The sequence below is a fragment of the Oxyura jamaicensis genome, chromosome 3 (genome assembly GCF_011077185.1).
Source record: "Oxyura jamaicensis isolate SHBP4307 breed ruddy duck chromosome 3, BPBGC_Ojam_1.0, whole genome shotgun sequence".
Taxonomy (NCBI): domain Eukaryota; kingdom Metazoa; phylum Chordata; class Aves; order Anseriformes; family Anatidae; genus Oxyura; species Oxyura jamaicensis.
The window spans coordinates 93,456,749-93,470,271 of record NC_048895.1 but is presented as its reverse complement, the minus strand read 5'-3'; the positions used below and the strand labels follow the sequence as shown (position 1 = coordinate 93,470,271).

General features: G+C 37.6%; 1 protein-coding gene across 1 annotated transcript in view; it reads left to right on the top strand.

The window, feature by feature from the left end:
* FAM83B (family with sequence similarity 83 member B) overlaps window positions 1-13,523 on the top strand; it is a 49,790-nt gene that overhangs the window by 28,564 nt on the left and 7,703 nt on the right. Inside the window, exon 3 of the mRNA XM_035323364.1 lies at window positions 7,319-7,483. Coding sequence (XP_035179255.1) covers window positions 7,319-7,483 — 165 coding nt within the window. The remainder of the gene's footprint in view (window positions 1-7,318; window positions 7,484-13,523) is intronic.

The window sequence follows — 13,523 nt, the reverse complement described above, 5'->3', positions numbered from 1 at the left end:
TTTTTTTTTTTTTTTTTTTTTTTTTTTTTTTTTTTTTTTTTTCAAATTTTGGCAAATCTTTTCTTGTCTGTGCGGTGCCAGTCACTGGGCAGCTGCTGTTTCTCTGCAGAGTGTTCTAGCTCTTTCCTTTCTTCCAAGGGTTAGGCTTATAAATGCTTCTTGGAAAGCCCCCAGGAAGAATCCTCTGGCTGTCCCCTTCCTCTCCCTGACTTGCAGAAACTCGAGACTGCCTGCACAGAAGTCAGCTTCAGAGAAATCATCACCTCTGCTGCTGGCCGCAGTGAGGTAGTGCCTCCTTAATTCAGTCAGATCAAACTGTCTTCTTACTAATCCGTCAGCCAGAATAACAACTACCAAACCCACAGATACAGATCACATTTATAGAATCGATGCAGCTCACTCCCATATGTTTTGCAAGATACCTATATATTTACTCGTGCGTGAATTCAAAGTGACAGAACTGGAGGTGTCATTTTAAGACACTACATGGTATGTGACAAGCTAGCTCAGCCTGCGATAGCTTTCTGAAAGGTAGTGCAGAAGGCTATTATACATTTACTTTTCAGAGAAAACTGTATTATCTTCACTTCAGAGAACTTTTCTTCTGTTATTTTTATTTTCATTTTTAGAAGAGCTAATCCTGACCTTCTCATCCTCCTAAAGACATGCTAAGCAGCACAGAAGTTGCCATACTGAGCAAAAGGTAGAACTGTCAGGTGGTTAGAAGATGGCAGATTGCGAAGATTGTGTCTTCCCAGTGTATTTCAAAGTTAAATCCTGTCCTTTTTCAGAGCTGCTGTTAACATTTCCATATCATTCTTTGCTGCCAGCATCAAAGCATATTTTTCCCCATTACTGATTGCTAGAAAGTTCCCCACCACACAGCTTTCTGACGTGTTTCTTGGGCAGAACAGATTAGTCTTTGCCATGAGGGCCAGTCAGTTAAGCACAATTAAACGATTATATACTCCTTTATTCCACTGTTTGTAATTTTGGGAGAATAATTTCCATTGGTTTCCCATACTATATTGCAGGAGATTTGTAGACTTTTTTGGTTTTCCTTCCTACACTGTCTCTTTTCCTGCTGTTTTTATTCATACAAGTTTTCAGTCATGTTGAGCATACCTAGCAACATCCTTTTACAGAGAGAAGTTGTTGTGGTTATTGAAGACTGGTGACGTACGTGTTGAAGTTAGTTTTTATTCCATTTAAACTTAGTTTTCACTTTAAAATCCTTCTGCTGTGTAGGCAGCACATGACACAATAAGCTGGGGCTGGGTGATCAGAACAGAAGATGCATTCGGTTCTGAGCTGTGTACTTTGCTTGTCTTCAGAACTGCTGTGATTTTGGAGTAGCTGGAGGAAAAGAGGATAGTGAGGACTAGGAGGGCTTGCTCTGAGGTTTGCATAGCAGCCTGTTGGAGTGAAGAGCCAGACTTCAGCATACAGTTCATTAAATTGCATTTAAAGAAGGTAATAATGGGAGTACATTTTGCAGTACACTGTATGGTTACGGTCTATTGCTCCCTGAATGCAGAGCCAAATTAAATAAATCAAATATGGTCTCAAGCAGCCAATTTTCATGATAAGCCACTACAAGTAGTGACATTAATTTCATGGACGTTGCATAAGTGTAAATCACCTATTTGTTCCATTATATTGCCACAGTAAGTGTAGGAGAGTGGGTCATACTCAGATGTTTGATTATTAGTTGTGTGTACACTCCTGTTTACAGAGGAGGGCTTCCCACTTTATACTGTATTTCAACACTTAATCTCAAGGCTTCTGATCTGCTACAATTGCTATGTGAGATCTCAGCAGTTCCACCAGCCCGAAGGTGACCTGGGAAATTCAGGTGCAAGTCACAATGGCTTCCAAATACTCTATGCAGTGGAAGAATGTGCTATGCAAACCATTTCAGAGCTGTGTTAAATTTTGAAAATTAATATGAAATTGTTGTCTTAGGAGCACTCTGGTTTGAACAATAGTGTGCACATCAGGAGATCAACTGCATACTGCTAACATGAATTGCAGCAAGCATCAACTAGACACATCTTATAGACTCCCAACAAAACATGATAATTTGTAACAGACATATTTTACAGCTTTCTACTGGGAAGACAGTCTGTAGTGGTCACCAGATTTGTCTCTTTTTCTTTTATGGCACCCGAAACCCATGCAATCAGTTTGCACGCTGTCTTGTGTTCCTAGCAGCAAGGTGTGTACAGTACTGTATCTTCCTTCTCCACTCTTTTGTAAGGGTTGCTGCCTGCCTTCTCCCTGAGACAGGCCAGATTCAGCCAGCACCATGCCTGTGCCACAGGGAGATTCTCCCTAACACAGAGAACTGTAAAAAGAATTTTGAGTGGAGTACCAGGGAGAAGGCTGACAAAAATAGAGTTAACATTTCTATCTGAAGCATTAGTTCTTTGGTCCTGGGGTGTTGGCGTTCAAAAGCAATGCACAGCGATATGGATTTTTGTCGCAGGCTGTAAGCCCAAAGTAAGCGTCCTGGAAGTTACAAGGAATCAATATTCTTGCAGTGTAGGTAGGTCCTTAGCATTATTCCCTAATAGGTTATTGATATTATGGTAGGTGTCTCCAGTAAAGCCTAACCTAAGAAATCAGCTGCGTTAGAGGATTCCTCTTTTTTACTGTTTATAGGAAAGAAGGTGTTAAATGACACACACTGCAAGATACTCAGCAAAGATTGGTAATTAGTGCTTGTAAAAGGAGTAAAGATACTGGGATAATGGAACTGTCAGTAGCGTAGACCTAAAGATCACTAGCAGTAAAAGGCCTTTAATTACATCTATGCCTTAATGTCAATACACACACATTAAAAAGGTTGATTTTGATGTCCTAAAATTGAACTACAAAGGTTTTTCTTACCAAATTTCTTATCAAAAATGGGAGGAAAACTTCTCATTGTTCTTTATTTATAGTCTCTGTTTTGTTTCTTTAAGCCTTATAACAGAGTTTATAATTATTATCAAATATGGCAAGATTTGCTTACATTTTGATAAGGATGGAAACTGAGATTTTAGTCATCAAACTGCTGATTTGGTAATTTGGGAGGAACCTCAGGAGGTCTCTCTGGTCCAACCTCCTGCTTCAAACAGGGCCAGTGATAGGACCTGACCAGCTTGCTCAGGGCTTTATCCTGGTAGGTTTTGAAAACCTCCAAGGACAGAGACTATACAAGCGCTATGGGCAACCTGCTCCAGTTCTGGACTTTCTGCATGGGGATGAAGATTTTTCCCTATATCCAGTCAGAACTGTTCTTGTTTCATTTTGACCGTTGTCTTTTGTCCTGCCACAACTGTGAAGAACCTGGCTGCATCTTCTCGAGACACCCCCTTGTAGGTGCTGGGGACTGCTGTAAGGTGCCCTGAAGCCACCTTTGCTCCAGACTGAACAAGCCCAGCTCCTTCAGGCACTCTTCACAGGGCAAGTCCTCCAGCCCTGATCATCTTGGTGGTCCTCCTCTGGCAATTTCTGCCTGTAATTAAATGTTTCTAAAATATTAATGTGTGAAGCACTGTTTTTCTACTGCAAGACATATTCTTGGTTTCAAGACAGTACTGAGAAAAATGTAATATAGCATTGCTAGTGCCTTTATTTAAGTTGATAAAACTATCAGCTTTATTAGAAGTAATATTGTATTTATTAATTTCAGCAGATTTTCTTCATCTGTAAGGATGCTACAACATCCAAAATGCAACCTTAAAAAACCTTCACCACTTTGAAACAGAGTTGGAAGATACTAAGAAGAGATCAGTAGTAATAACCTAAGATGATTTAAATTTAATTTGGGGGGAAGAAAAGTAGTATAAAAATTGTTTTCTGCGCTGGCTTCACCTCTAATTGGTCATTGAAATGTTTTTTGTTTTTTTTTTTTCTAACTAATTTCAAGTCAGGTGGCAGTACTCTTTTGCTGTGCATAATATCAGCGCGTCTGCTCTGCCAACTCTTCTCTCATCCCTGAAAATGTAAAATGTTTAATTATTCCCAAAGGCCATTTTTGATCAGGGTGATAATCAGTTTCTTACATTCTTCTCCCAGAAATCTGGCACTTTCAGCTGAAAACTGCTGCACCTATCCAGTATCCGCTGTATGGTTGGATGGCCTTTGCATGTCCTTATAAAAGCTTTGGTGCTTGGTTTTGCAGAGTATTCTGCCTTTTGGAAAGCAAATACATTTTGGAAAGAAAATGGCAGCTTATAAGGAAGCCTGGAAGTGTACCTTAAGACTGAAGTGTTCTGCCTTGGGGGATTTTCTTGACACAGGAGAGTGCTCTTATGCCCAAAAGAAACAGAATTTGTGACATAGCCAGTTTTCTGAGCTATTTACTGCTCTTTTAATTCCATCCCTTTTCCTTGCTGGATTTCATTGTTACCTGGCTTCCTCTTGTAAGTATCAGTGTGGAAATTCGTTCTGCAATTTCAGAAACAAATGTATAACACTGTAGTGGTATCTTTTCTTCCAACATTATGCAGCAAATAGCTAATCCTGCAGCTGATATTAGAGCTTTCAGTAAAGGTGTTTTCACATTATAGAATATCTGTTTTGGAGGAACTGCCTAGTCTTGGTCTTCTTTATCAAAACTTGGAATTCTGAATTCTGTTTCTCTTTATCCAAGCTTAGTACTCCCTTCTGCTTCAAAGTTGGCAAATGTACCCAAGGAATTAAAAATTAAGGGAACTTTAGTACACTTAAAAGCCAGAATATTCTGATATTTATGGGATCCACTCTCTCTGCATCAAAATATGTAGTTTATGACCAAATATCTCATTTGACTTATAGAAATCTATATACAGAAATAACCTTATCTCTGTAAATTACTGCTTTTACTTACCAGTGTATGTTGATACATGATTACAATTTGGCACTCTTCTTCCTTCAGTAATTCAGCCTACTAAACATTAGTGTTGACAGGATTAATTGTGTTGCTAAAAGTGAATGGGCAGACTAACAAGGGTATACTTCACAAGTAACCTTTGATTTCCAGGGAATGGAAAAACAAATGTCCAGCTGGTTGTCAAATCACAAATGTGACTTTGCAAATGTCCTTAAATCTGTTGAGGATTATTGAGTTAGCACAAACTTCAGGTTTCAAAGTGTAATGCCTATCCAAACTTTGAAAGTGAAATTTGATTTTTCTCACAATAATAGTTTGGTACTTCATAGAATTAAGTCTAAAATTTCAAAGTTAAAAGGTTTAAGACCAGTTAAGTGAATTTTAGTGAAGACAAAGAGGGGTGCCCTGTTCATTCCTAAGGTTTGGTGTATCTGCATATCATCAACAGCAGTGATTGTTTTCACTAGTAGTGCACAGCCAGCACTCTCATACCTGCTTGTTTTTTCAATTCATATCTCGCTTCCTCTCTTCCTAAGACAAATGTGGCCATTCTAGTCAGCTTTGGTTTCAATTTGTATTACTCATTCTAGCTGGTTTTCTTTTTTGTTGTTTGTATATGTTTTCTGTAGAGGGATTTCTTTAGAAGGATCTTTGAAGTCTGTACTGTAGATTTTAAATATTTCATGTATTTATGTCAGTTTACACTACTTACCCAGGATTTTTCCCATAATTTAAATAAATTCTTTAATATAATGAGCACCTATTTCTAAAAGATGTGAAGAAAATGAAAGGTTAAGAAGAAATTGAGAAGATCAGAGGGAGGGGGACACAGATAATGAAACAAACCTATTTGGGAACAGACTTTCTTCTTTGATCTTTTTACCTAGCATACTTGATTTACATTGGCATACTTCTGTTCGGATGTAAGAGAAACAAGACAGATGAATAAAAAGGGTTGCCATGTTCAGTTAACTTTGTGTATCTGAGTCAAGACCAAGCAGAAGTAATGAGTCAAAATAAACTTCTGTGGTTTTCATTCTTTCCTTTCAAATGTAGATGAAAAAATAATTTGTACTGTTAAAAAACAGTTGTGTTGTTTTTTTTTAATTATTATTTTCCCAAAATGTCAGTAAAAAAAGTGAGGTAATTCATAGGGCATTTGAAAGAATCATTTATTTCATGCTATTCAGTTCTCCTCTGACTGGTGTATTTGTAAGGAGTCTTTTTACTGCCAGATGACATGTTATTGTAAGCCAACTCCTCTCATTTTTATTGCTTCAGGAGCTGTCTTTACCTTTCTTAATGACATTGTTTTTATTTTTTATTCTTGGTCAACTTCCGTTTGTATTTCTAGTATGCTAAGTATATATTTGCCATAAGTGAGTCTTCTGGTTCTAAGCAAGCAGACTCAAAAAGGCAATTCAGATGACTGACTGGAGACATAGCATTTACCTCTGTGTGCGCAACATCCTTTTCCAGATTTTGTGTGTAAGATAAATGTTTCAGTTCCAGAGTAAGATGAATAATTACACCATTAATGTTCAAGTATGGAAAATTTAAAGATGAGTGAAATTGGTAAAGCAAGCTCACTATCAAGCCTACTCTTATACCAGTGATAGGCTTTATTTGATTTGAATATGCACCTGAAAAGTTTCATTGAGACTTTTTGTGAAGATTCTAATGGGTAAGAATAATATTTTTAAAAGTTGCACAGACATACCTGTTCTCCCACTGTTATTTCCTCTATTTCAATATTACTTCATTCCAAATTGCTAATGATAAGTAAATTGTCTATCATCTACAAAATGCGATTAGCAGGACATTGCTTTTCCCAGTCAGAAATACCTGCATTTTTCCCCTAGGTTGAATGGCTGGTGTTCAGCGTTCTCTAATCTTCCTGAACCAACCACTCACCAGCTGAGGAAGTTTTGTCCCAGCTGAGTCAGTATGGGTGCTGAAGTCTTCATCAACTCCCCCAGCTTTTCAACGTCTGCTTATTGACTCCTTCAAATTCTCTATTAGTTTTAGGGACAACTGTGAAGACAAAGAACAGCATTTAGATTAGGCTGAACAACCGCCTTGTACAAAAACAGTGTCATCTGAATTTTCTATTATGCAGTCATACTGGAGTTGGCTCAGTTTTTTTTCACTGTATTGCTTCCCATTCCCTTCTGTTCCACTGGCTTTCCTTTTCCCTATAACACCCATTCCTGAACTCACACATAATACAATTTGCCAGAGTTTGTGGTTTGTGATGACTGTCATATAAGCAGTCACCTGTCCTCTCAAGAAGAAGATGCAGTGCTCTTGAGAAGCCTTCTAGGTTAAGTGGTATCCCATATTAGATCTTTCTGATGCATGAATAGCATTGATATATTAGCTGCACAGTGCAAACTTAGGTGAAGAGTTTCAAATGTGTTTTTATACAACACGGTAATTTTTGTCTTTTCTATTCAGGTCATTGCCATAGTTATGGATATGTTTACAGATGTGGATATTTTTAGAGAAATTGTAGAAGCATCTACAAGAGGAATTGCAGTGTATCTCCTTCTTGATGAGTCAAACTTCAGTCACTTTCTGAAAATGACGGAGAAACAAGGCTGTCAAGTTCAGAGGCTCAGGGTAAGACTTCTTGTGTTCCTGTGCTTGAACATTCGCTAGTCATTCCTCTGCAACCCAAAGAAAAGACGCTATTATTCAAAACTTCATTATCAAATACTGCTATATCAAATTAACTATGAAGTATAATCTGGTAAACTCTCAGCAAAACCTTCTCTACAAATGTTACTCTCTTTAGAAAAACATTTATCTTTTTCATGTGCCAAAACAAGAATGTTTGATAGAATTATGAAATTTGTCCATATTATTTATAAAATATTTTTCCATTATTATCTCCCTAGGTATACTACAGGTTTGAAAAACTTTGCTTTCTTTTGCTTTATGTTAAATTAACCTGCAAATAAAATCATAAAGCTTATGCAAATTGTTTGGAATAATAAATGGTATACTTCATTTCATGATCTTTTTGTTAAATGTGATTTCTATTAAAATGCATTAAAAGGACTGGGATTCTGTTTTCGTAGTGTTTTCCTAAAAGCACTTCTTACTATGTCTGTCTACAGCATACAGTATGAGTAGGCTTACTTTTATACATTACATATGTAATTTTGCCCTGTAAGAAGGATAATTAAGAGAGGACTGATGTTTACATTTTTCACCCAATGTCCTGCACCACCCTATTATATTAGGGAATAGAATGCTAACCATATGCTGCATTGACCTGCTGTAAATGCTTCATAAATACTTCTAGATTTACTGTCATTGTAGATAGCTCTGAAAATGTTCCAAGCACAGTACCAGAGTTTCTCTATAAAGCCTTAAACTCTACCTTGGCTGAATTTCCATATAGGTCCATTTGCAATTCCTTGTTTCTTAACTAGTTGGGCCATGTTTACTCCTGGCAAAAATATCGCAGAAGCTCTTACAAGCATGCATTTTAAGGACCCAGTCTGAAAAACAGATGGAGGTAGAGTGTTTTTGTGACGTTAAAGAAGGCTTTTTCTTAAAGTTTTCGAACAAACCTCTATTTTATACTAAGTTTTGCTCTGGAGTGTTGACTTAGGCCCTTAAAATTATCACAGCATGACTTCCCATACTTGTTTCTGGTGTGGGGTTTGAGGATGTGGGATTGCCCTCTGGTGGCCCAATACACAAAACAATGGAATTTTTGAAAAGAAAAGGTCACAAATATTGTGTGTCTGTAGACCTTGGTAGTAATTGCCCTCATAAAGTCAGTATTGGCAATAGTTCCATACACAGGAACTTCAGATAGCATTGTTTCCTAATTACTTGGGTTAACCGTGCCATAAATGCTGCTAAAAGCAGCGTACATTTCTTTTTAATGGAATGAATTTTATCCTGCCAATGTAAAAGAAATTAGGAGCATGCTTTTCAAGCTCTGTCTTGAAAAATGTGGTAATATGCATTTTCAAACTGATTCTGTGTAATATGTATCTGTAGCTGTTTCTAGCTCTTGGGGGTGATTTGTAGGTTTTCTTTTTACTATGGTTTTATAGACCTACAGACATTTATACTGTTGTTGAAAGAAGTCACCTACATACATTAGAGTGGATTTGGTATGGATTTGGTATGGGTTGGAGAGTTTTGGATTTGGCCTCTTTGGTGACATTATGTTTTATGTGTTTCTGTTCTGTAACAATGGGATACAAATTTTTACACTGAAAGGTTTACTTGGAACGCTTCAAGGTTTAGCAGAAAATGAAAAATGTATGCCAAAGAGCTAAACAGCAATCCTGTTGTGTGCTGAGTTTCCAGTTCAGCCTGTAGTAAAGCTCTTCAGGCTCCTCATCCAGGTGCTACTCCCAGTGATTGTTGCTCTAAGAATAAAAGCTTACTACTCCCACAGTAATTATCCTGTGTCTTTCTTCAGGATAAAGGGAAGCCACTGGTGACTGTGAAAGAGCAGTCAATACTTTGGCAAGGTTTCTGCCTCTTTTTTTCATTACCTCAGTGCTTCATTGCCTTTTTGTGCTTTTGGCCCTCCTCTTCTCTTCTGTGAAAGCAAGAAGAGGACTGATTTAAGGATATATGTCGTTTTCCTCAAGATGTAGCAACAGCAGCACTGGCCTTTTTATTATCTGGCATGATTTGGATCAGTCTTGAGTATGGCAGACATTCTTCATTCTGTGCACTCATGAGGAGGAGTTACTCTCAAGCTTTTATGACTTAGTCAATATACTCACTGGCTTTTTATCTCTTGGTTTGAATCAGTAAAAAATGAAATGCTATCATGAGAGAGACTGTATTTTTGAATTCAGATTTACAATTCAGTGGTCTTCCATATAGAAAAAAGAGGATTTATTTGTAAATAAATCTACATTAAATGTCTCATATGTAGTGCAAATCCATACCAGGGCATATTTCCATCTTTTTTGGAAAGAGTACATACTGAAGGTATTGATAGACTATATATTAAGTGACTATGATGTGAATTCCATACAGAAGAATATGACACCTTGAATTTACTAGGAGCTTTTCCAGTCTCTTGTACAACATTTCTTCTCATGGGTTGTTTTTTACTTAAAGGTCACCTTAACATCATGAGTGGAACTCAACTCAAATAAATAATTCCTTTCCTGTACTCTCCTATTTCTCTTTCCCCAATTTCACTTTAATTTATCTGTTTACTGACTGTCCTACATTTCCCCTATTAGCTAATGTATTTCTTTTTCTTTCTTTTCTCTATCTAAACTTCTTTTTATTAACTTTGTCACCAGTCAGACTCGTTGTTTGGTCAGTAACTCCTTTTCATTGAAAGATGAAGAGTCAGTACAGATTATGACTTTTTTCAGGTACTTTTTCAAAAGAAATTGCTATTTGTTTTCTAGAAATGGTTATTTCTGCTGCTGACAGTGCTTCAGCAAACTGATTTGCGCTGCAAAACACAGCACTGAGACAGCAATCCCCAGTATCACCAGAATGCTTAAGTTGTAACTTCATTTTTGATTACAAACAATGAACCAATGTAGGAAATGCTGTTTAATGCCCAAGAAGTCAACCAAGTTCCTCAGCTGATGTCACATCTTAGTGTGTTATTCAGTATGAGTTGCGGCATGTGGCAGAGGCTCCGTACTCTGCAGAAACCTATTGTGACTTCTCTGGAAATTATGAAGATTCATCTTGCTACAGGATATATTGAAAGTAATTCTGCAGGAACTGTTTACCCCTGATACTTCTCTCAGTATTTATAATGAATGGGAGAAATGAGAAAATAGTACCAGTAAATAATTGATTTTATTTTCCTTTTGTGAAGTCTACTCCCAAAAATACATGCTTAAATGCACAGGAGGAGGTGTTCATGAGAACTGATTGCATGCCATTTTATCTCTTTTATCTTTTACCTGTTTTATCAAAATCATCAAAAGTTTTCTAGTACTTCCAAGTCTAAGTCAAATTTGGTTATTAAATAGGCATGCGCAGCTCAGTGTCGTATCTGTCCTAAGGGCCAGATTCCAGTGAAATCATTGAGAATTTGACTTCAGTGGTCACTGAACCTGCTTGGAAGTAACGACAGAACCTAGCTGGAAAGCTACTTTGCATTTGCACAGAAACTACTATCTCACAGTAAGGACAGAGGCCTAGGATAACAGATAATATTAGAAACAATGAACAATATGAGAAATGTGACTTATTTTTCTTTAAAGCTGCTAGGCGAAGTATTAGATGGACATCCATTCTCTTCTTTATGCATATTCTTGACAGCAAGTACAGGGTGAGTAATTGAACACTGATAAAAACAGAATCTACAAATAAAATGGACATGAAATGAATTGTTTGAGACCAGTGTATTCGCTGTACTTATCTATCACATTGGAGGTTTTTTACTGATGAAAATAAACGTTTAATGTTGAATTATACTTCCACATTTTAAATCATGGTTGTGTGGTTCTCTTGGGGAAGATAGTCAGTTGCACAGTCATACGTAAGAAGAGAAGTTAGAGCTTGTTTCCTGTTTATCATTTAGCTGTCATTTAGTTGGATAACCCTGATGGCCATTCTCAAACTGCATGCAGCTCAGACATCCAGACACTGGATGTTTTAAACATCAGGAATGCAAACAGTCCCTGAGTCCTACTATCAGTTCTTGGAGGAGGGAGAAGATCCCGTTTTTGACTTCACAAACCTCCTAAAATATCAAGTCCTCAATTAAATTATTCTTCCATACATATCCACTAGCAGTCACTTTCAAAAGCAGTTTACAGGACCAGATGGACTTTCCATTTGACTTGCTACAGCTGATCTGACAAACTTTTGTGTGTCCCCTCAGGCTAGCTTCATTCCTTCTTCGTGTGTGGATTTGTTTGTTCCAGCTGCCCAGGATTTTCTCTCAAGATTCATAAGTGAATTATTGCTTTATCCACAGTGATGCTGATTGCTGATCACTTCTGTATTGATCAGTGACATGTTATTGTTAGCGCTGTTAGCATGGCAGTTCTGTAGCCTGAGGATAAAACCAAGTAGGAAGGAGAAGCCTAGCATTTCAGACAAAATGGGGCTTGCAATTCAGTTATGTGTATACTAATCTTAAGTGGAACACATTGTTCTTTTATGTTCTCAAAAATAGTATGCATTCTTGAAGATTATTCAAAGGATGCATCCCTGGCACCTAATTAGAAGGTCTGAAGTAAGTGAAGAATGCCAGATGAGCTATGGAGGAAGAGGAAGTGTTACACGAGAACAGTGAGCATGATCTCTGGCACATGCCTTCGTAATGCCATGTTCCCATCTTTAAGTGGATGACATACTGAGACAGGGAAAGATTTGGCAGGATTAACGAAGTGGGAAAGAAATGCTGCAGGAGGAATAATACTGCAGAAGAGAAGGAAAACTCAAGATAACAGAGGAAACAGTGACTAAGATGATTTAAAGAACAGCAATTTAATGTGAATTGTAATATTTTTTTTGAGGGTTTAGAGCCTACTTGAAGTTATATTTTAACTTATGAGTACCTAAGGCAACGTTTTTTTATACAGTATGGTAATTTGAAAACCATTAGCTTTGCTTGTGCCTACAGCATTCCAGATTCCTAAATGATATTCTGTCCAATACCCACCAGGCCTTACCTCAGTAAGATATAATGGGTTCAGCTCGCATGTCATTAGATCAACATTATTTGTTATAGTTATTTGAAAATGTATAAGCTGAATCTCAAGTGACCATCAAATTATGACATAAATATAAATATAGTTTAATGGAAATATAAAGCTGACATACAAATGCAGTTAAATGATATAATTGATCTAAATGATTAATCATTGAAGTAAATGCAAAATTCATAACTAATTCACAATTTTAATTTATAGTAAATAAGGGCTTACTGTTGTAGTAATCTTTAGAAGAGGGCATATTTTTCCTCTTTTTAAGTAATTACTATATACGCACTATTTAACTTTCAAAAAAACAAGCTTTTTATTTAATTACTTCTTTCTGCTAAAGTAGCTGGTGGAGAAAGAATAGTTTTCTTCACTGGAATTGGCTTGTTCAAAGTTCAACAATATTGGAAAAGCAGGAAAAAATATTTTATTTTTTTTTTTAGATTTCAAGTTAAAAATCAAAGTGGTGAAAACCTGAAGGACTGTGGTGGTTTTACCGGGCTGGGCAGCTTAGCTCCAGCACAAGTGCTCTCTCACTCCCCATCCTCAAAGGGGAGGTGGAAGAAAACACAATGGAAAGGGCTCAAGGGCAGAGATAAGGACAGGGAGATCACTCAACAGTTATTGTCATGGGCAAAACAGAGTCAACATAATGAGACTGAAATAATTTATTGCCTATCACAAAGAGACTAGAACAGTGATAAATGAAACTACAAACACCTCACCTCTCCCCCCATCTACTCTCTTCTAACTCCTTCCCCAGAGCAGTGCAGGGGAACAGGGAATGGGGGCTGTGGTCAGTCCCTGACGCTTCATCTCCACCGCTCCTTCACGGTCACTCTCTGCCCCTGCTCCCCGTGGGGTCCCTCCCACGGGATGCCGTCCTTCCCAACTGAGCCTGCGGGGGCTGCTCACAGGCTGCAGCTCTTCAAGAACTGCTCCCACATGGCTCCATACCACGGGGTCCATCCCCCAGGAGCAAACTGCTC